Source organism: Martes martes (genome assembly GCF_963455335.1).
Source record: "Martes martes genome assembly, chromosome: 7".
Lineage (NCBI taxonomy): Eukaryota > Metazoa > Chordata > Mammalia > Carnivora > Mustelidae > Martes > Martes martes.
The window spans coordinates 34,231,571-34,254,776 of NC_137894.1; the positions used below are offsets into that span (position 1 = coordinate 34,231,571).

Genomic DNA, 23,206 nt, shown 5'->3' on the forward strand with positions numbered 1-23,206 from the left:
ACATTAGGAATGCATACGTGGGAAAAGGTGAACAGTAACACGCCGTTATATGGCATTTCTACCACGTATATAAAAGATAGAACTGATCTCCAAAGGATAGAGTGGTCAAATAATTAGGAAGTAATGAGTTTGGGGTATTTATTGCATTGTTTTTAATGTAAGTTATTTAATTGTGATTTTATATAATTTAATTCTTAATAATGGCTATTTTTAACAAGCGAGTCCTACCATTGCCAAAAATTTACCACTCTCACAAGGCGGGGCAAGGTAAATCCAGCACACCACTGATAAGCAATTCCCTAGAAAAAGGGTCATTAGCCTCAGATGCCTCAGAAGAAAATGAAAGTTTGGATCACCTTTCCTGGTTAAACAATCCAACCGAGGTTCTGGCTGAAAGCAAAGAGAACCTTAAATATTGTGGAGGAGAAAAGTCACAAAACCCAGTTCTGGCCTTTGGTCCATTTGCAAAAACTAAGGCTAGAGCGGTTACCCGTTTTTACTTCCAGTCCATGTATACATTTGTGCGTTGTGATTCATTTCCTTGTCTTTGCTCCACTGTCCCCAGCTGGGGTAATGAACTTCACAGGTTAGTCTCTAGGTCGGGTCACAGAATTCTGGGAAGAATGTGTCAGGACTGGAAGAGGAGGGCATCCCCAGAGACCTGGGATGTGGACTTGGAACTGGTTACAGCCCTTATGAGATGCTGGGTGGTCTCCCTTTGACAAATGGACGAATGCAATTTTTATCATATGAGGGTTAGGACGGGAGGGGGCGGTTTGTTTTGTCATACTTTGTTTTTGAAGCAATCATGTGGGAAGAAGGAATGATATTGATATACAGTGACACGTGATCTCATGATGCAGCCCTGGATATAGCATGATTAACAATTGCTCTGTCTTCTGCCCAACCTCTGTTCTCGAATGGGGGCAGGTATAACTTATCTTCTGCTTCTGCAGCAGGACTGAGGAACACGGAAGGAGGACCAAGCCAGGCCCGGGAACAGCAGGCTACCCTGGATGGTAAAGGAGAGAGACAGGGGGTACTCTGTTCCATCATTGGTATTCCTTCCAGATCAGGACAATGAAGTGGAGGGAGGTTTACAATCACTGCACCTGTTCTGGAATCCCTTCCTGCTGCAGAATCCAGAATCGCTGCCTTGATGTTTAAGCTGGAGCTGACGCCTGTCCCAAATGGCTCCGTATGGCAGCCAGGACCTGGACCCAGCTGGGTCATGTCGGGGGGGGGCTCTCAGAGCTGCCACCCAGCCAACCACTGCCTCACCGTTATGTAATTTGTTTCACGGACATACAGTTCACATCTTATAAGGCTTGAATTTTCTTGGATAATGTATTTGCATTTAGTACACAATGGTACACATAGTCAATACCTAGTATTACAACAGGGTATTATGGTATTGGACACCAAAGGGAAGTTAGTGGATACTCGTGTTCTGTTTGATTTTTGGCTTCCCAGAATTTGAGCCCATGTCTAGAATTAGGAAATTCCCACCCTGTGAGTGTTAGACTGAGCCAGTGCTGACGAGGCCCAAGACCCACTTTCTAGTCTCCCTCCCATTTCACACAGGCAGGTGTAGCCAGGACCAGGCACTGTGTGATAATGACAGTGAGCGTCTATGCTGAACCAACTCTCGATAATGACAGTGGCGTCTACGATGAACCAACTCCACAACATGGTTTGCTGCATAGGCCTTGCACTTTGTCTTTCCATCTTTCCAGGGATTCTATGAGCTTCCTTATATTTTTTTCAATAAGTTATGTTTATTCTTCAATCAGGCAACTGTTTTTGTAACTAAAATCCTCGGTGGATACTACATGCATAATTTCTAAGGGGAAGTAACAGTCTCATTCTAACTCCCAGACTAGTGGCCCAGGATGTAGGGCCACCCCCCAACAGAGTTCTGGGTTGGAGTGAAGTGATGAGCCAGTTTGAGCTACTGTGGAATCTTTTTTGAATGAGTCTGCTTCCAGCATCCATTTGCTACTTCATTGGTGAGCTCTGTGAACTCCCGGGCTTTAATCTCTCCTCCTTTCATATGGCTTGTCTCCCAGCCACAATTGGAGAGGCGGGAGAGACGCCCTTGTGTCTACAGCGGCTTGTTTTATCCCCTGAATGTCTCCTTTCTTGGTTAATGCACACAAGCAAGGACTGACCGCACAACACCAGTGGTGAGGGGTTCATAGACACGCATGCAAGCACACACACATCTCAACCAAACAGTGTCAGAAAAAGCAACCTGAAATCCATAATTCAGAGAAAACAGTAAGAGCATGATTGGTCCAAATGCCAAGACAAACCAACAATCACTCCAGGAATAGAACCTCATAAAACTTTTAGGCTGAGAATTACTTATGTAAGAATCAAAGCGTCTCTTTTCCATTCAGGTCTAGATACGGGAGTTAAAGTGTTTACCTGAGGTCTCACTGGTAATCAGGAGCATACCCAGGACCCAGCACCAAATCGTGCTTCTATCTCTACTTTCACAAAATTATACATTCTCTTCATTAAATGTGTTAGCTATGACCTAATAATGTAGTCTCTCTCTCTCTCTCTCTCTCTCTCTCACACACACACACACACACACACAGTGTCCAGTAAGATGAAACGATTTTCTACAGAAAGGCAAGCCCAATTTCCAACTGAGCCCACACTAATCTTTAAAAGACACCCCTCACTTGATTTACAGTTAATTTCTCTCCCCAAGACATGAAACTGTTCTGCAAAGTGCCATTTTAGAAGGATCTCGGCAAGTTTCGCACTTTGGAAATTTTATTGGGCTGGTTTTTCCACCATGGGCCCTGGCTTTTCCTGCTGATCTCACGGCCATGGCAAAAATAGGGCCATCCAAGTTCTTGACTTCATCCCAATCCCCACACAGACAAGAAAGGATTGATATGGGCCAATGTTTTCAATGTAACACACAATGACAGAAAAGGCTCTTCGATTCGCCCAGGTCCTAACAGCGCTGTCCTCTGGATTAGAGAAGTAGCTTGGGGGGCAGAGACAGAAAACCCTAGCAGACTAGTTTTCCTTTGGTCTTTAGAAAGCTCAGAGTTGATTTTGCAGGCTAAGTGTAGTTACCATATGAGGACTATAGCCCTACCTTTATCTGAACCTTCAATTTCCTTATGTAATTACTTTTACTTTGTCATGTATGTTTCTGCAAGTCAGTGCTTACTTTTCTGAAGAACAAAGTGAATTTATGTTTATGATTTTAACATTGTGAAATAATTAAAGTCACCAAAAGTTTTAAAGATATACAGAGAGGTCTTGCTTACCGTTTACTTAGTTTCCTCCAGCAGTTACACTTCAGCTGAATAAAATATCCAACCCAGGGACTTGATGTTGGCACAATGTGTGTATAGTTCCAGATCAGGTTATCGTGTGTGTGTGTGTGTGTGTGTGTGTGTACGTGCGTGCGCAGATCTGTGTAACTATGTAATTTCCACTGAGGTCAAGACCCAGAACATTCCACCCCAGAGAGACTTCCTTTGTGCCATTCCTTTCTAATCACTTCCCCACTCCTAAACTCAATTCCTGGCGACAGCTAATCTGTTCTCCATTGCTGTAATTTTGCTGTAATTTCGTCATTCTGAGAATGGTATGTGAATGGGTTCATGCAGTATGGGAAAGTTAATGTATTTTTGAAGTACATTTTGTTCACGCGTCTCTTCTCCAGATCATTTTCATTTGCTATTTTATCCGTACATTCACTTATTCAAGCGGAAGCTTCTGGGCTAGGGTAGCCACTGCTGCAGGGATTCAAAGTTTTCTGAGTATCCCTAAGCCCAGCAGTTTATAATTTGGTTTAGGAGATAAAAAGACAGTAAAATGGATGTTGGACGTCTGGCTTCCAAAACTGTGAGAGAATAAATTTCTGTTGTTCTAAGCCACTGTGCTTATGGTAATTTGTCAGAGCAGCCATAGGAATCTGATATCTGCCCCATCAACTAGGACAGTGCCTTTCAGATACATGGCAAGTACTCAAGAAATGTTTTATGAATATCTCGAGTTCAGAATAAAAGGAAAGACTAAGACTCTTCCAGGGGTGCCTGGGTGGCTCAGTTGGCTAAGTGTCTGCCTTCGGCTCAGGTCATGATCTCGGGGTCCTGGGATGGAGCCCCTACTCAGCAGAGAGGGAACCTGCTTCTCCCTCTCCCTCTGCCCCTCTGCTTGGGTGTTCTCTGTTTCTCAAGTAAATAAATAAAACCTTAAAAAAAAAAAAAGTAAGATTCTTCCAAAAGGGGATTCCTTGAAAGCTTCATGGAAATAGGATTTGGGGATGTTCCTTGAAGAATTAGGTAAATTATAATGGCAAGAAATAGAGTAGGGGATCATTTCAAGTGATGGGATAAAATGGGCAAAGCAAAGAAGCACGCAAGCCCAGGACGATGAGGGCTGTGACGTGGACCCAGTTGGGCTCGGATAGAAGATACAGATGTCCTGACTCCCTCATTTACCAGCCCTTGTATGGGTTTTCATTTGCTTTCCTCCAATACGATCAATTCTACCAAGGTGGGAAACATGTACAGATTATTCTTCGAAGACTGTGGTGTACTATAGAAATCCAAACAGGTCCCCTTGACTCGCCAGCAAGGAGGCTATTTGGAACCTAGCAGGATTGAAAGATACTTTTCCCTCCTCTGGGAACTGGCTCTCTAAATTACCCACCAACTGTTTATGATTGTTTAGCTAGTGTTCTGTAATAGTTCTAACTCACCAAGTCCATTCATCAGCTTCGTGTGAATGTGATAATTTACATAGCAAACTGATAGACTTGTCCTCAGTCTCCGAGGACCCTAGTACTCACTTCACTCCTGGCATCCAAAAAGAAAATAGAGTCAATTCTATTTTATCCAATATTCTGTTCGGACTCTGTTAATGAGCACATCACTGTATCTATAGCATAAGGATAACCAGTGTGTGTGTGGTGTTGCTGATGACCCTGAGATACCATAAGGTCTTGACAGGTCTTGTGAATTCTCAAAGTTAAAATCAAATTACTTCAATACAACTGTTTATTTGCAAGAATTCTTCATTAACCAGAACATTCCATTCCCTGTCTACATTAAAGAACAGAGTTTTCCATAATGACAATCCCCACCTGATAGGTCCCCCCAAATCCCTGCCTATTTAACCTAAGATTGTCTGCCCCCCGCCCCGCAAGAGCAACTACAGAAAGATTTGGAACTTGAGGGAACATACAGATTTTGAAGTGGAGGTAAGAGATAGGTAGACCGGGGCACCTGGGTGGCTCAGTGGGTTAAAGCCTCCGTCTTCAGCTCAGGTCATGATCTCAGGGTCCTGGGATTGAGCCCCACATCGGGCTCTCTGCTCAGCAGAGAGCCTGCTTCCCTTCCTCTCTCTCTGCCTGCCTCTCTGCCTACTTGTGATCTCTGTCTGTCAAATAAATAAATAAAATCTTAAAAAAAAAGAGATAGGTAGGCCAACGAAACAGAACAAAAAGTCAAAAAACAACCCCAGATAGGAATTTAGCACGTTCCTAAAGTGGCATTAGAAATCAGTGGCAAAAACACAAATTACTGCATTGAAGATAAAAGATAATTGAATTAATCAAACTATGTAGCAATATAAACAATAATTAAACTGAATTTTAGCTCACGTGATATCCTAAAACAAATTCTGAGTGGATTGTGTGTTTAATATAACCAATAATACCATAAAAGATAAAATGTATATCTCTGTGTTGGCAAAGGATATTTAAGGCATGACACCAATGTCACAAACCACAAAAGATGGCCAAATTTGTACACAAAATTTAAACTTCTGAATGGGAGAAAAAACAAAGTTAATTAAGCACAACTGACAACATTAGAGGGGAAAAATTGTCAACCTACACAGCAAAGAGGTGCCAGCCTTTTGTAAGCGATCCTTTCATTAGTTATGGGGCTTAAAAGCAATTCCAGCCCACACAGTCCAATCCGACTAAAGCACTCTTAACCCTAGGCTCTTAAGACAAGAGTAGGAAGCCTATATACTGGATTCCCTGGACAAGGAAGAAAGTGCCCTCCCAAAATCCTGTATCATTATTTTTCAACAGCACGGTCGTCCTTGAACTGAATATATACAATGGTATTAGAAAAGATACTTTACCAAAGCATTAAAAATATTGATATCTGGGTTTGGGGTGAATTGAGTTCTCCTTTTTTCCTGATTGTATTTTCTAAGTTTCTAAATTGAATATACTTTGCTTTGGAGATAAGGGGGAAATTTTTATATCAGCTCAAGTTTTTATTTGCCAGAAACAGAAACTCATCTTGTCGGTTATAACCAAATAGGGGATTTATTATTTATTACGAATCTACTAGGTTAGCTCACTAAATTATAGAGAAGGCAGGAGACCAGGCTTGGGCCCAACAGACAGAAAGAGCTTCCAAATCATACAGCAGAGTCTGTCTGGGTAGAAAACAGCGGCCGTCCCAGCCAAGCAATAGATGCTGAGCTTTGGGCCCCTCCATCTCTGCACCAGGAACTTGATCTTGGAGCACACCAAACTGTCCCTACTACTGGAAAGACGTCACCTCTGCCTCTTACCATCACTTAGTGCCCCGAAGTTGAGGGCACAGTTGGCAAAATGACCTGGCCTGGGTCATGGGTCTCCATCCCGAGATGCCAGGGAAAAGCAAACATCTCTCATTTCTAGCCTCTCTAGTGGGCGGACGTCTCTTCTCTTCATCTCATTAAGGCTCATAAGACAATTTCCTAAACACGCAAGGACGGTTCTTATGTTGGGTGGTCAAGAGAACAGTGAATGTCCACTTCTTAATACACTTTAAAGAAAAGATCTTCATCAAAGATAAGAGGGCGAGGGAGGACTCTATGAAAAGTAATAATAGTTTAGAGGGAATTACGAAGATGGGGTGAGCAAAATTCAACCAAGGACAAAGGCCTCCTCTACCTGCTGCAAATTTTCTTCCTCACCCCTTAAAATGTGATTTCCTCTTAATTTTATTATTCCCCTAAAATTATCCAGTTAGTACATGATGGGGAGCTAAGCATGTTGTTTTTTTTTTTTTAACTAAAAAATCATTTATAATGGAAACACTGGGGACCGAGAATAAGAGGAGAGGAAAAAACCTTCTTCTTCATGGGCCCAAATGGACCACAAATGTGGGCCATTATCGCTGACTCCATCATCTCACCAGCTACAAATGATTGCAAACCAAAAATGTTATCCTAAACTAGCGTCCGCTTCTTACCATCCAGTCTGATGCAAACACTTAGTAAGTAAGACACACTGCCAGCCCCCTGCACGTGCCCCAGAGGGAGCACACACTCCCATGGGGGGACAGGCTGGCCTGCCTGAGCACCAGGGCCAGCGGCGCTCTAGGGAACAGATGCTGTGTTCCCATCCATGATGCCCAGTCCTTGCGGTGGCTGCTAGGAAGTTGAGTCACATCAAGGCAGCTCCAGAAAAGTAAGCGGTATATCACGGTGTCTCTGTCATGTGTTCTGGATCCCAAGCTGCTGCTTATTTTTCCTCTCCTTTTGGTATTTACATCCCCCCTTCTCCTCTCCCATATTAAGGGAAACACTGCAAGCCACCTTAACTTCCTTTTAGTAATGAGGCTGGGCAAAAATAATAAATGTGCATATTGACATTTGTTTGGGAACCTCGAATTGTAAATTCGAGGCACCAGCTCTTTATGCTGGTTAGACATCAGATCACAATTAAATCTTCCTCAAATTCTCTGTCGTCCTGGTAACTGCTCTCTACTTAGAACATGAGGGCGAGATTACCCAAAAGGGTCTGGAAGGGGAGCAAGAGCTTATTAAGTTCTTTCCGATGCTCAGAACCACACGAGCGGTGCTGGAGTTGTAGCGAGGCGCCGGGAGAAAAGCCCCCGCTCAGGTTATCCCGATTGCTGCGATGTATTTGCGCTCTGCTGCCGTTAAGTAGTTATGTACATTATAATAACAAGATTGGCTATGGCACACCAAAAATATTGACAATGAATAGTATTTTGGATAATCACAGATTGCAAATCCTCTTAAACGCATTCAACTCTAACAGATATATTTAGACTTAGATGAACAGTAGTTGGAGGAATTTCTTAAAGCGTCAATTGGTGTGAATGAATAAAGATGGTTTTCAGGGAGCCATATTGCTTAGGGATTAAGGCCAACTGGAACAATTCACTTGGGAAAAAAAAAAAAAAAAAGAGGCTCCAAGCTCAAGAGAGCAGCTCCCCTTTATCTGATGGAGGCATGGAGGCTTCCGTCCTCAGGACTGCTCCTGGCAGCCCTGCCGTGATGGTTGGGGCCTCTCCATTTGCGTAGAGAAGAGTTTGTAATTGTGCATAAATGGGAACGCACGGCTCCTGTGAGACAATGTTTGCAGCAAGGATGAAGAAAACAAAATCTCAGGAGCAGTCATTTTTATTTTGGCTTAACAGATTTTAGCAGGAAGACTGAATATGAATGGGCTTCATTTTTAAATCCTGAAGACAATTTTTGAAGCAGCCCATAAGGTGCCACTTTAGTCGGAGGCAATTAAAAACAGCCTAGAATAGCAGGAAAGAAAAATCACACCATTTGTTTGGACATTGCAAGGGGGAAAAGTTACGCATGAGATGAACTCCATTCCTACATCCTCCCTGTATCTTTTTGCTTTTATACTCTTCCCGGGGTTTTGGAGGTGGGAATGGGACAGGAGGCATGGCGGAGAAACAAGTAAGAAACGTTTCGAATGCTTAAGATATTGCTTGTCGTGTTTTAATTACCATAACGAGAGGTATGTTACAAGCACTTAATTAAAAGAAAGGCGCGGACTTTATCCCCATGGGTCTTCTCAGGAGTGGATGCCCTCTTTGGTAAGTTGGGCATTACTTTAAAAAAGTAAACACTTATTAGAAGTAAATTCTCTTTTGTTTCCTTTCATTGTCCTTAAAGACCACTAGATAAGGCATTTTTGAACTTAAATTCTTTATGATCTAGAGCGACCTGGAAACTACTGGAAACCTAGTTTCTCAAAGTGAAATATCCAGAGAGGGTGCCCAGGTAGTTGGATTTCCTGCAAGTCCACTTTTAGAGTGCCCTTCACCATCCTCTTGTAGCCTCTGAGGCGGCCACTTGATGAGGAACAAAACTAATTAGTTTAAAGTCACACTGAATCTGTACGGTAGCTGTTCACAACGTGGAAAATCACTCTTTTTTCACAGCTTCTTTTCTTTTAAAATGTATGCCCTTTTCCTCGTCCTTAATGCGTTCTATATCTATGACACAAATACTCTTCGCCACGGGACCTGGACTCAGAGGCGTCGGAACCCAATAAAAGAGTCCTGTAGCTTAATGGTCCTTAAATGCTCGACATCTTTGTCACTTAATGTAAAATCCATCCGATCTAATAGCCATGACGGAATTAAAGATATATAATTTTTTTCCTATTAAATGTTAATCTTCTGACTTGGCAGAGCAATAGAAGCTCTAAATTATTAAGAAGGCAATAACCTCTCAAAACACTTTCCTAAATTCAGAATACTCCCAGGACCGCTATCTCAAAAAACAAACTGCAAAGCTGTTTAAAATATAAAAATCAGGCCCATTCAGTACAACAGTTTGAGGCCAAAAAGCAATTATAATGGGCATTATTTTTACCGATGTCTCTTCTACTATTTCATGGAGTCGAACGTAAGTATGTATATGTAGGTGCACACACACAGACACACACGCACACACACACAGCTACTGGGGAAGCAATCCTCACAAGTCTTGGCTCTTTCTCATTTACATATGACATTTTTGTAACCTTCCCTTTTTGGTTGAATCCATCCCTCACCGCGGTTTGTTCCTGCGGGCATAAATAACGAACCTGGCCTCTAATGCATAAGTGACACCACATGTCCAGTAACACTCACCACGAGGGCACTTGGTGCTCGTGCCCTGCAATGCCACCCCTGCTGCAGCTTCTGGGCTTTTTTTTTTTTAAATCTCTACCATCATGACTCTTGCAAGGTGGAGGCCCCTACATGTGGCCAGAGACATAAGCCGTGCTAAGACTGCAGGTTACTATTTACCTGGAGAGGTCTGATCAAGAGGTCTGATCAAGTCGTGTTTCAAGTCGCCAAGGCCCAAACCTGGGAAAGAACTTCCAACAACAAGGACTCTGACCCAGCTCAGCTGGGGAGATCACTGAATGGAAGGGAGCGGAGATGCCCGTTTTCTGTGTTGTATTTTGCATATACGTATTTGATGGTGCCATTTTTTCCCTTTTCTGAAACGTCATCGTTGCTGAATATCACTCACAGCACGCAGCAGCCAGGAGCGAGGCCGAGGCTCTTCCTTCTCTGGCAGGCGTGGGCCGCCATATTTTTGCCTGCTCATCACAGGCAAGTCTCTCTCTGTCCCTATGTTGGTACCAGAGGTACCGCCATTACTCTGACGCACAGAACTTGTGAGAAGAAAAAAGATCACGCGAGGCTGCAGAGTCCAGTGATGAGGAGAATGCAGAGGCAGTAAGGAGGAGTTGTCTTCCACTGGGGTGAAGTGGACCTCGAGAGAAGCTTCTGGCCATTGCCACCTAAGGTTTAGCTTTATGTGGGCAGGCACCAATAGGCCTAGTCATCGTGGGGACCAAAAACGAACATAAAACCCTTCCCTTTTCTACTTTGAAGCAAGTAAACCAAGAACAGGAACCCTCCAGGTAGGTGAGAAGCATGTGTAGAACAGTTTTTAGGTGCTTATTCGAGGAAAGCTGGTAATGCACTAGTGTTCTGAAACGGCAAGATTCCTAAAGCAGCAAAGATCTGACGTCTAAGAGTTTTAAACCATGGAATATTTGGCTAGGGTCAAGAGCAAAGGTTGGAATAAAAAGCAAGCCATCAGAAAGATGAAGCTACATTCACCTGGAGTCTTAGAACAGCGCAGGTTTAGCTAGTGAATAAGTCACTGTAATATTACAATTTAAGATGTTTGTTCAATGAATATTCGACTTTAAAAGTTCTTTATAACATGGATCCTCTGGCAAAAGGAATGAGCTTTCCCGATGAAGCAGGAATGGTAAGAATGAAACAGTGGGAAAGTAATAAAGCTTTCAACAAAGGAACGCGCCCCAGTAGGAATTTGGTGACTTTTTCCCGTTCACATCTCAGACACAACTGATCTTCCTTCAGATGTCCTAGTTCTTCTGAACACAGAACAGCAGAGACCAGCATCTATCTACTCTGTACATTTCACTGTTTACTATCTAAAAAGCTTTAGCCTTCAGTGTCATAAAGGCCAACTCTGCCTCTGATATCAAAAGGTGGGTGAAGGAGACCATGGGATTAATTCAAGAGGGTTCCTTGTTCCTCCATGTGGTGGACTGAAAATGGGCGACACCATCGGTGGACCCCGTCGTTCTCTACACCAAATTCTCCAAAGTGGCACATGGCATAAATGACCTTGTAAATCTTTTACGAGGATGCTCAAAACAATATTCCACATTTTACTGGTGATTGGTGACAAAATAAAGCACATATGAGGTTCCCTCCCAGCTCTATTAAGGAAAATGCAGCACTGAAATGTGACTATTCAGTAAGGAACGTTTTCTACTTTAGAGCTTCAAAGGAGACCTAAATAAAACTGATGAAACAGAACTCATGCCAAAAGACAACATCAAATATGAAAATTAAAGAATCCAATTTTTTTACATGAAAAAATATTTAAAGAATTAAAAAATAAATCCAATTCTGACTTTTCACTGTTGTTCCTACACTGAAGAAATGTGATGGTTTCTGGTGGAAGAAGCTATTTTGATGGCTCCTTGTCCTTGTTACTATACAAAATTGGAACCAGAAAATCTGGGTGCCTGGCTGGCAGTCAGGGGAGCATGCAACTCTTGATCTCAGGGTCGTGAGCTCAAGGCCCATGCTGGGCATAAATAAATAAATAAATAAGAAATCTGGTCCAGAATGTTCAAAGATTATTGCTAAGGCACATTTTGCAATGAAAAGAAAACTTGGTTGAAAGGATTCATTTGTTCAGTTTATTTGCTAACAGTCAAATTAGTAATCTTCAATCTGAATGGTAAACAAAATAGCAAAACACATAAACTCTTCTTAAGGAGATGTAGTTAATAAAAATGATTGGTTACAATATTTACTAAAACATGGCCCATTTTATTTTTTCCTTGTGATCTACATTCTTATGGTTTATTATTGCCCTTTCACCTAAAACCTGAAAAATCTGTTTTTCTAAAATCTGTTCTCTAATTTTGCAGGAAAACTGCATGTTATTAATTTCATTAGTGCAATTTTCCTATAAGTTAAGTACAAAGCATTTGGAGAATGTGTGTATAGTGAGTGTTTGGTTACTATAGTAGCAAATGTCAAAGTAGTTGCTTAAAAAAAGCCTATAATTTTTGACACTTTGAAAAATCTAGTATACCATTTATCATAGTTCTCTAAATACTATGGCAAGAGAAATCACAAGTGAAAATTAAAATGCTATTGTGGATATTATGAGGCCATTTTAATATAAATTCCTGATACATTCTACCCTTGCCTGTTTTTAATCTAAATGTAATTTAGCACTGCACACCGCTTTATAAAAAGAAGTGTATTTAAAGGGGCATAAAAGTTACTAGGTAAGAAGAAAAAAATCTGTACCTCTAAAACAAGTTAAAGGCACTCATGAAGTTACTTCAGTGAAAATGCAACTTGGCCAGCCAAGTTATGATGCATTCCTTAAAATCACATTCGGTCTCATGGCTTAGCTGAAGACCAGAAAGGTCTTTTGATCCACTTACCAAATTAATTTCTCTAAAAGGAATCTTTAAAAATTATTTCAGCCTGACCCCTCTTCATATGGCCCTACGAAGGTGGCGTATGCTTTATTACAGACTCAACAGTTTAAAAATACATAGTCCATCTGAGGCAGTGTTAGGTTGTTTGCCTGACCATAAAATTAACATATATAGAATATAAGAGTTGAACTGATAGGGAAAAACTCAGTAACATACCCATCTAATTTAAAAACAAAACAAAACTGGGGCGCCTGGGTGACTCAGTGGGTTAAGCCTCTGCCTTCAGCTCAGGTCATGATCTCAGGGTCCTGGGATCAAGCCCCACATCAGGCTCTAAGTTCAGCAGGGAGCCTGCTTCCCCCCCTCTCTCTGCCTGCCTCTCTGCCTACTTGTGATCTCTGTCAAATAAATATATAAAATCTTAAAAAAAAGAAACTTGCTGATGAAACAAAATATATTTTATTTCAACTATAACCAGCACAAGCCAGCTGAGGAAGGCCATGGAGTTGTACTGGGACTGCTGAGCACCAGCAGCTAAAGCAAGCCCCAGCTGGTCGGGACTGCCTTTAGCACACGAGCCCCTGCCGCATCTGTATGATCTGGAGTAAGGCCGCCTGCACGTCTTCATCCATGTGACCCTGGAGAGAAAGAAGAAAGGCAGAAATATTTTATGTCATCCTCACGGACACAAGAATTCTAAAGCCCGAGGCTTTGAAACAGGGCCTAAGTGGTTGTGATTCACCAAATGCTAAAGCCTCATCATTGCAGTGATATTCTAAAGGATTTCCTGAAAAGGAGGGCAGAGCTGTGTGATGGAAAGAAAGAAAGTCCGCTTAAAAGTAGTAGAAACCAGCTGCTCTCAACACTTATTATCAGAAGACAGATGGACAAACTTCTCTCCTTCTCTCTTTTTTAATAATGGCTCAGATAATAGGGGCAGCATGAATTGTAGATAAGCAAAGTCAGCTACAAGTTAAGTTTTTTTCCTGCTCCTGCTGAGAAATGTTTTTGTAATTAGAAAAGTAATTAATGAGAAAGACCCCATACTTATATTATTATCCTAAGTAGAATCACATGTATGATTTTCCAACTTGCCCTTTCACCTATTGTCACAAAGTCTTTCCCCAGCTGTATCCCTAATTATTTTAAGTTATTGGATAATAACACTTATGGATATATCATCATTTCTTTACTTGGTCCTGCAGTGATGCCCATTTAAGGTGTCGCCCATCTTTATAGGCAGATTCCTAATTGCCTGTTCAAAAAGCAGGCTCAATTGCTAATTTTGCTAAGCACTACAAAACTTCCCCTACAGGCGTTGTAACAATTCACACTCCCACCAACAGGGTATAAATGCCAATTTCCCAGACACCTTGGCCAACACTCCAGACGATCATCTTGTTTAGTATTTGCCAATCCTCTCGGTGAAAAATGGTACCTCCTTTGCTTATTCGCATTTCTCCATTATCGACAAGGTTGAGATCTTTTTTATACGTATGTTAGCCATTTATATTTAGGAAGAAACACTTTGAACTTAAAAAGATGGCAAGAGGTTGATTAAATGCGAGTCAATATGGTAAGCTTACAACACCCTCTTCCCCTTTTTCTTTGCTTGAACACTTGAACAGGTTTTAGCATAACACTTCCTATTAATATAAAAAGTTATGCTTCCAAAATCTGTTTCTATAACAGCAGGATGTTTAAATTTCAAACATTAGCCATAGTTGACTAAACTGAATTTCTTAGTTAACTTTATGATGCCAGAAGGCAAGACTATTTCAGATGCCAGTTGTTTTTGTTATGTTTCATTAGGAGTCAGTAGAATTTCAACTTTTGGAAGCAGACATTAGACAAAGTTGAAAGGCTCGTTAGTTTGCAGTGTCTCTTGGCGAGAGCACACTTTTCCTCTTCTGGCCAGTTACCAGACCTGAATGAGTTCCTCATCCTCTCTGATACACATCTTCAACACTTTTCTACCCTCTCCCTCCTAAAGGTCCCATTCCACTGTCTGTCAACTGTCCTCTCTAACGACCGCAATATACAGTTCACCCTTGAACAGCAGGAGTTTGAACCATGGGTCCACACAGACACATATTTTTTTTATTAATATCATATGGTATATGATATTAATACAAAATACATTATTTTCTTTTTATGATTTTCTTAATAATATTTTTCTCCAGCTTACTTTATTATAAGAATATAGTATATAATAAATATAACATAGCAACTGTGTATTAATTGAATCGACTACTTATATTATTGGTGAGGTTTCCAGTCAACAATAAACTATTAGTAGCCAAGTTTTTGGAGGGATCAAAAGTTATACGTGGAGTTTTCGACCTTGCAGGGTTCGCTCCCCTGCCTCCCACTGTTCACGCATCGATGGCACTGTGAAATCCCAGCTCATCTTCTAGCTCCGCAAAAGAAAGTAGCCAATCATACCATAATCCATTCTTTTCCTTTTGTTACCCCTTTTATCTCCTATAGAAAAGGAAGGCTTTTTGGTTTTAAGAATCTGACACTGTAAAGTTTCTTCCTTTTTATTATTTTACCTAGTTCCTTTTATTAAAAAATGACCTTCTTGGAAGCTTTCTCTCATCTCAACACCTCTTTAAAACAAACAAACAAACAAACAAAAAAACCATGTGGACTGACACTTCAAATTCTAAACAAGTCCTGTTACATCTCACCCACCATTCTAACATTGTCTCTTTTAATACGTCTTCCTCAAAAATCTATTCTGAGAATTTTGGAGATGCTGATCATAGGATTTCTACAGAGCATTAAGTATGGCACTCTTCATATGTCAAACATTTTCTTATTCTTCTAAAAAAAAGCTTTCTCATTATACCCCCAAAGAAGGGAATTCTTAATCTTATGCTTCACTGAGTTTAAGCCTCAATAAATAAATGTTATTGGTAATCTCCTACCAGAAGAATTTTTTCCTTACATTCTTACAATTTTGTGCACACCTTGTCATTTTTGCACTTTTATAGCACTACATGTCAAAGAAATACTCCCGAGAAACAGTGAAGTCCTTTCCACTCTCTTTAGTTGAGAGCCAGGTATGGATGTCAAGGCGCTATCTCCAGCTAACAGTACCACTAGCACGGGCTGCCATCAGATGTTGCCAAACTGTCTATAAAATGAGTGACAAGCAGATGGAGAGAACACGAAATTTAAGATGTTGTGTTACCATACAGCTTTGTAAATTTTGCTGGGAGATACACAAGCCATGATTAAAAGACACACAATTATTTTTAAATAAGCATATGGGGTACAACTACTTTACACATCAATGACTTTCTCATAAATGTACTTGCAAATAAAAAATGGTCTTCTCCAAAATGGGATCAAGAAGTGCGGCTGTACTGAGCACCAGATGATGTATGGAACTACTGAATCACTGTATTGTACATCTGACACTAATACAGCACTGCATGTTAATGACACCGGAATTTTTAAAAAATAAAATGGAAGGACTCTTAGGATGAAAATAAAAATGAAATGAAATCTTTTCCAAAGGAGGAAGAGTTTTTGTTTTTTGTTTTTTACCTGTGCAGCACTAAGAAGATGTGTCCGATAAATTGCAATCACCTCTTGGTGCTGTCTGTCAGCATCCTAGAAATGTGAAAAGACAGACAGGTCAGAGCATCAGCATTCACATTTTCAAACGTACAGAGGCTTGTAGGAATGCCACCTTCAGGCTTGCCACTACATAACAGTAGTGTGCTCCCACCATGTTATGCTCCTGCCACACCTTGTAACAAATCACCTTGGGCCCAGTGATGCAAAACCTTGTAGCATAACAGTAGTATAGACTTTCCTAATCAATGTGTGGGAACCTAGTGAAAGCAATGCCACTTGTCCTCCGTACTGGGAAATCATTGCCTTAGTTGACATCTCATGCCACGAGATCATCCAGACACCTACTAACTTCTACTTCGGATTATTGCAAAAGCTTCCCATTTTGTCTCCCTGCCTCTAGATTTTATTTTCTTTCATGCTCCTGAAATTAAGGTAGCTCTTTGCTCATATCACTTTTGGCTCAAAAACCTCAGGAGAAACTTCACTCCATATAAAAGAGAATCCAAACTCATCCACTTGCTTCTCAACAAGCTCGGCAGTTTTGCCACAAATGTTAACTCTGGTGACTAGCCAGGCTGAGCAGCCTCTCACTGCCTCATGGATATGCCCCTTGCAATCCACTCCACCCCCTCCTTCCTACAATTTCCCTTGCCTGGTAGATTCTCTATGTTCCATTCACCTACCAAAATGCCATCTACCTTACAGGTTCAGGCCAGTTGTTCCCTTCCTCTTTGACTAGCTCCCACCACTACACCAGGGATCCTTCCTTCCTACGAATTCATAACCACTTAGAATCTGGGATCTTATTCTCAATTCTATATTTGATATTTTGGGGTTTGTTATTTTACTTTTCGTGGATCTGTGTTTTGCCTCTCTAACTTTCCAGAACTCCCTGGGACAAAAACTATGTACTTTCTCTATCCCTGACAGTGTTTAGCACAGTGTCATGAACATAATGAATAATAAACCAGTATTTCCAATTATTGAAGGGACTACCATAGCCTTTCAACAAGATCCAAATCAGTAATTTGTCATCATTAATTTATAGGCCAGGGGTGTTAATAAAATGAACCCTTAAAAAATAGCTTTCTTCTGTTCAAAAACAACTCCTAACCAATTCCTATAAAACTGGAATTTATTAGCAACAATTTACATTTGAGCGGGCTACATTTTCCTTAGCATTTCCATGCACGTTATATTATCTCATCTGATTAAGAAAAGCAAACAAATAAGTAATCAGTTCTTATTAGCCTATTTTATGGATAAGGAGGCCAAGGATTAAGGGGAATGTTTCATGTCACTCACTTTTAAGTGGCAGAGTTTAGAACAAGCTCCCATCTTCACAGTTTCTCAATTCACTTGCTTTCTTTCCCATAGAAAGGAGATATATATATGGATATATATATTTCCAGATGTTTTCTTTTAATATATAAGGTTTAAAACCAGAGGGATGCCTACCTTTATTTGTAAGCATAAAATATCATACTCCTTTAGTTGAGTGGACCAGTATTTTAGAGACTGTGCTGCAGTTAGAAAGATACCAGATTTGGAGTCAGACAGTCCCAGATTAAATTCTAGCTGAATGTCCCTAGGCCTCAAGTATTTTCATCTTTGCTCCCTTAAGAATAAAGTGGGGGGCGGGGGGATAAAACCTTGTAGGGCCGTGATAAAGATCAAGGTCAAAGTATGTAAAGTGTTCAGGGCCATGCCTGGCATATCAAAGGCAGCACATCTACCACTAGTACAAGTAACTCTGAGCAAACGTGATTACCTTCCTGGACCTGAGCATAGCCACAAATTAATGTGACTTCTAAATAAACTTTTACCAACTAACGTGAACCCGCACATGCGGGCATGAAGCCTCCAAGGGAAGGCTACTCACAGCCAGCTGCTGCTGCAGGGACTTCACTTGCTGCTGCAGGGTGTCGACCAGCTGGCTCTGCCTTTTGCTGGGGCCCCCGCTCGGGGACGTGAGCTGTGAAAGGCCACTGAGTGCCTGCTTGAGTCTTTCCACGTCATTAAGCAGTTCTGTTATCTTATAAAGAAAGAAAAAAGGTATGGGAGAAACCTGTATTATTCACTTATTTGATTCTAATGAACACCTTTACACAAAAATCCCTCCTTGAGGCACACAATTCATCTTTATAGACCAGAATATTGAGGAATGGATATTGTCAAGATTATGATCAATAGTACATAAACTATATAAGTTTTTTCATTAAATTCTTCTCAGTAAATTCCTTATAAAAGCATTACCAAATTGAGAATAAATATATATCCTAAGATTGGACTGTGACCTCAGTCTTTTTCTTCTTAGATAATACTTAAGTACTTATGAAAGTCTGTAGATTATCTTCTAGGTCATCTGAAACAGGAACTTATGGGGCACTGCCTCCAACAAAGTTTGAAAAGAGAGCATGGCTCATTTAAGTCCAGCACTAACTCATGTCCCTAGTTTGTGTCAAGAACGTATGATTTTAGACTACTTTATCTTAAAAAGGGGAAAAAAAAATCAGGAGGCTCTTCAGACCAGTGGAGAGAGCAAAGGCTTTATTTAAGATCAACCTGATCTGTTAGTGATTAGCTCTGTGAGTTTGGTCAATTTCCTTTCTTTCCCTGAGCTTTAGTTCCTTTATCAGTGAAAGGGGGGGAAGTTCTTTCATAGTTAAGAAAATCAAATGCAATCATAAATACATGCCTGGTATGTAGTATAAGCTCAATTAAGTGGCAAAAATGTTAAGCAGTTATTAAAAACTTGCTCTTGTAATTATTCAATGTTACATTTGTAACATCCTTCTGAATAAGCGGAGCATTTAAATTCTGGGCCCTCGGAGATGGGTCAGGTTAGTACTGGCACTTCTCCAAGGAGGAGGGCTGGGATGTGTCTGCTCTCAAGTGTCACTGTACCTCCAGAACTCAACACGGCACCCGGCACATAGAATGCATTCAATAATTATTTACTAAACTGATAAAAATGCACCCAACCTTCCTGATTTCTTGTCTTCACAATATACACTTTACGCCAACTACCAGTTTCAAAAATATCGTTGGGCACCTATTCTGTAGATTGTAGCATGAGAATGAAAGAAGAAAAGGTAAGTTACAAACCTGAGCTTACAAGCTGGTTGAGACAATCAAGCACATAACTCAGTAATCAAGATATATGAAATGGATGGCAGCACTAACAGAAACCACGCATTTTGGGAGAGGAAGAGTTTACTGGAGGCTAGACGAGACAGAGAAGGCTTCAGGAAGGAGGACACGTGTTGAAGTGGGCATGAAGGAATGTATGGGACTTAACTCAGGAGGCATGAGGGGCAGGGCATTCTGGGTGAGGAGATCAGGGTGTGGAAAGACACAAGGACAGACTGTGCAAGGAACTGGAGGGCTCGGTTATTGGTATGAGTAAGTGCCAAGATCAAGTCTGGGGTGCTCCCCCATGTCCTTCATTTCTCGGGGCCCCGAAACAGCTTTCTTCCCCCTCTCTCTCATCATCCTTCCATATCCTAAAACCCACTGCACTGACCACTCACTTATGAGGCCCAGGAACCTTGAGTCTCCCCATCTTTCCTCAATTCTTGGCTCTACCAGTTGAGGAAACCAAAGGAGAAAAGCTTTGCCTGTATGACTTGACTTTTCCTTCAATCCTGAATTTCTTTGCATACCAGCAGTCTAACCGGAAAGGTGGCATTTAGTGGTCCCATAGTGAATGCTTTTGTAGTCCCGTGGGATGCTGTGGTAAAGGGCCCTGTCCTACTCCGGCAGCTTTGCCCTGGGGCCTGCCAACACCAAGCCATGCACACGCCTCAGAGCCTACCTTATTATCTTTGGCTTCAATCTGTTTGGCAGATTCTTGTATTCTTTTCTGTAACTCCGCGATTGTGGTCAAGGACTTATCGCACCGCTCCTGCTGATCCTTGATTTCTTGCTCAATGCTGAAATGCAGTAATTCCTTCTCATCTTTGGCACAAAGTTGCTTCTTTTGGGCCTGCAGCACCTCCTCGCAGGCTTCCTCGTACTTTCTATTCAGATTGGCCAGTTTTTCGTTGAGGCTGGAAATCTGGGTCTCCAAGTCACTTTTTGTTGCTTTGTATTTAGACAAATCTACCACCTCTCTTGTCTCTAGCTTTTTTAATGCTTGTTTAGTGTTCTGAACCTCAGACTGGAGTTTGGAGACCTCTTCCGTTTTGTTTTGGCTCTCCTCTTCTTTCTCCCTCAGGCTGGCCTTCATGATGCCCACTTCCTTCTCAAATGCTTCCTTAATCCGCAAATGCTCTGCCAGGGGCACCGAAGAGTTCTTTTGGTTCTCCAGCAGCTGACGCAGATTGGCCACCGTCTGCTGCTCTTTCTCGTAACACCTCTGCTTAGTCTTCAGTTCCTCCCTGAGATGCTCGATGGTGCCGTTCAGAGATTTTTTCAGGGCCTCAACCTGCTCCAGGGGAACATGCTGCTTCTGCAGAAGGGTCTGGGCTGTGAGAAGCTCCGAAGCCTGTCTGGCATTTTCGTCCGCCAGCTTCTCCTTCTCGGTCTTCACCTCTGTGTACTTCTGTAACAGGTCTTTCAACTGTTTGTTTAGCTCTTCTGCTTTCCTGTTCAGTGCTCTCTCTGTGCCGTGAGAGTTCTCAACGAGAACGTTCTTATCCTTTAAATCCTTCTGAAGAGCGCAAATCTCCTTCTTCAGCTTGTCATTCTCGTGCTTGCACTTCTTGGCCTCTTCTTCCCTGACGTGGTATTTTTGCGTCTGCTCTGAGAGCTGTTCTTTTAGTTCTTTCTCTGCTGCTTTAAATTTTCTCTCACACTCTTCGAAGCTGACGATTGGAGCGTATTTGAGCTTAATGCATTCCTGTATCGTGTCAAGTTCCTTCTTCTGGGCTTCGATTTCGGCATGCAGGGTCACAATCTCGTCTTGGCCCTTTCTGTAGTTGGCCAGTATTTCTGCACTGTCATCCTGTACTCTCTGCAGGCTCTGGTTTACGGCACTCATCTTCTCCTCGTGCTCTCGGAGGCTGATGTACTCGGCTTTTATTTGGCTCTGAGTGTTTTCCAGGTTTCTCCTGAGGATTTCATTCTCACCTTTAGTTTTTACAAATTCCTGATTGAGATCTTCGAGCTTTTTCTTCGTGTCTAGTAACTCTCTGTTGGCCTTATCCACTGTGCCACTCAACGCGGTTTTCACCTCCTCATGGGTTTTAGCCGGCACATACTGGGTACTCAGGGTTCTTTTCAGGTTAGTGTTTTCAGACACAAGTACATTTATTTTCTCTCGGTCTTCGCCGCTCTTCTTACTCAGTTCAGACAGCTGTTGTTTGAGGTCAGCGACACTGGATTTTAGAGCCGAGACCTCTTTTTGGTGCTTCTCGGGAGGCACAAAAACGGTTTCCAGGCGGCTAACATTCTTACTTAAACTGTCATTTTCCATCAGCAACTTCTCCATTTCCAGCTTCCTGTCTGCATATTTTTGTGTTACATCTGAAAGCTGTTTCTTCAGCTCATCAACAGTGATATCATATGACTTTTTCATCTCTTCGCTGACTTGTAGAGGAACGTAATGACTTTTCATTTCACTTGTTAAGTTCTGGACTTGCTGGTTGAGGGCCTTGTTCTCCAGATAAACCTTTTCAATGTCCTTTTGCAAGGTCTGATTTTTCGACGTGAGTTCGGTGACCTTCTTCGCCAGCTCTCCTGCTCTCTTCTCCAGTCTGCTTCTGAGCTGCTCGTGCTCCTCTGGCTTGATGTGCTGAGCAAGTTTGGCCTTACAATTCTCAAGCTCTCTCTTCAACTGTCTGATTTCCGTAAGTGACTTTTCATACTCTCTTTCTGCCTCTCCTATTTTTTTCACCTTCTCGTTTACTTCGCTTGACAACAAGCTCTTCATGCTTTCAAATTTTTCCGTCGGAACTGAGAGGGCCAACTTGGCTAAGAGTTCTTTCACCTGGCCTTCCGCCTCGGCGACCCTCCTTCCTTTCTGGTCTCGCTCCGTTTCACACGTACTGAGTTCCTTCTGCAAGCGCTTATTCTCTTCCACCAGCCTGTCTTCGTCCCTCCTCAACTGTTCTACTACCAGCTCATTTTGTTTGATTTGGTTTCGCAATTTCCCCACTTCGGCGGACACGCCCTCATACTTCGCCTTCATGTCCTTCAGCTGGTCCTTCAGCCCCTCGGCCAGCCTGTGGCTCCCTGTGGCTCCTTCACTTGTCAGGTGCTCCTTAAGGGCAAGAAAGTGCGTCTGCATCTGTTTTACTTTACCTTCGGAGTCATACATTCTCTTCTGCACGTCCTTCAAGGCGTCTTCCAACTGCTTTATCTGCTCATCGGAATCCGCCTTGACCCGTTCGCACTCCAGCGCTAATGCCTTGCACTCGGCCACCTTGTGTGCCAGCTCGTTCTGCAGCTTGAGGCGGTCTTGTTTTGCTGATTCGCAGAAAGTTCTCATTGCCTCTAACTCTTTCTTTAAAATGTCATTTTCGGAATATGAGGTTTGATTGGTTAATGACAGCTCCAGTGGTCTTAACATGGACCTGCTCTGCATGTAGGCTGGGACCCCTGGGGAAGGACACTGAAAAGGGAAACAAAAAAAAGATACTAATCACAAAAGCCTAAAGAAGAAAACAACTTAATTGCGAAACTTACAAAGTTCCCACATCATCAGCAGTCAAGGGGTTTTCAGATAAGCACACTGGAAAACTACAGTAGTGATTCTGGGTATGAGTCCCTTCATATGCTCTCAAACAGTGATACTTAGAGAGTCTGTTCACTTTAAGTGTATTTCTGGCAGAACAAAGAAGGTAAATAGTTGTGACCTCTGGAGACTAATTCCTCTTCCTTTCTCCATACACAGTAACTACCCACAAG

The 23,206-nt window shown here is 41.9% G+C and overlaps 1 protein-coding gene across 2 annotated transcripts in view; it reads right to left on the bottom strand.

Moving 5' to 3' along the window:
* Positions 1 to 11,983: 11,983 nt before the first annotated feature.
* The window catches only part of UACA (uveal autoantigen with coiled-coil domains and ankyrin repeats), an 89,375-nt gene continuing 78,152 nt past the window's right edge, over positions 11,984 to 23,206 (bottom strand). For both annotated transcript variants that reach the window (XM_080808092.1, XM_080808093.1), the window contains exons 16-19: positions 20,172 to 22,910; positions 18,237 to 18,389; positions 16,322 to 16,387; positions 11,984 to 13,401 (exon numbers count right to left, since the gene is read on the bottom strand). In XM_080808092.1, the coding sequence (XP_080664218.1) occupies positions 13,330 to 13,401; positions 16,322 to 16,387; positions 18,237 to 18,389; positions 20,172 to 22,910 (3,030 nt within the window). In that variant the 3' untranslated portion in view covers positions 11,984 to 13,329. The remainder of the gene's footprint in view (positions 13,402 to 16,321; positions 16,388 to 18,236; positions 18,390 to 20,171; positions 22,911 to 23,206) is intronic.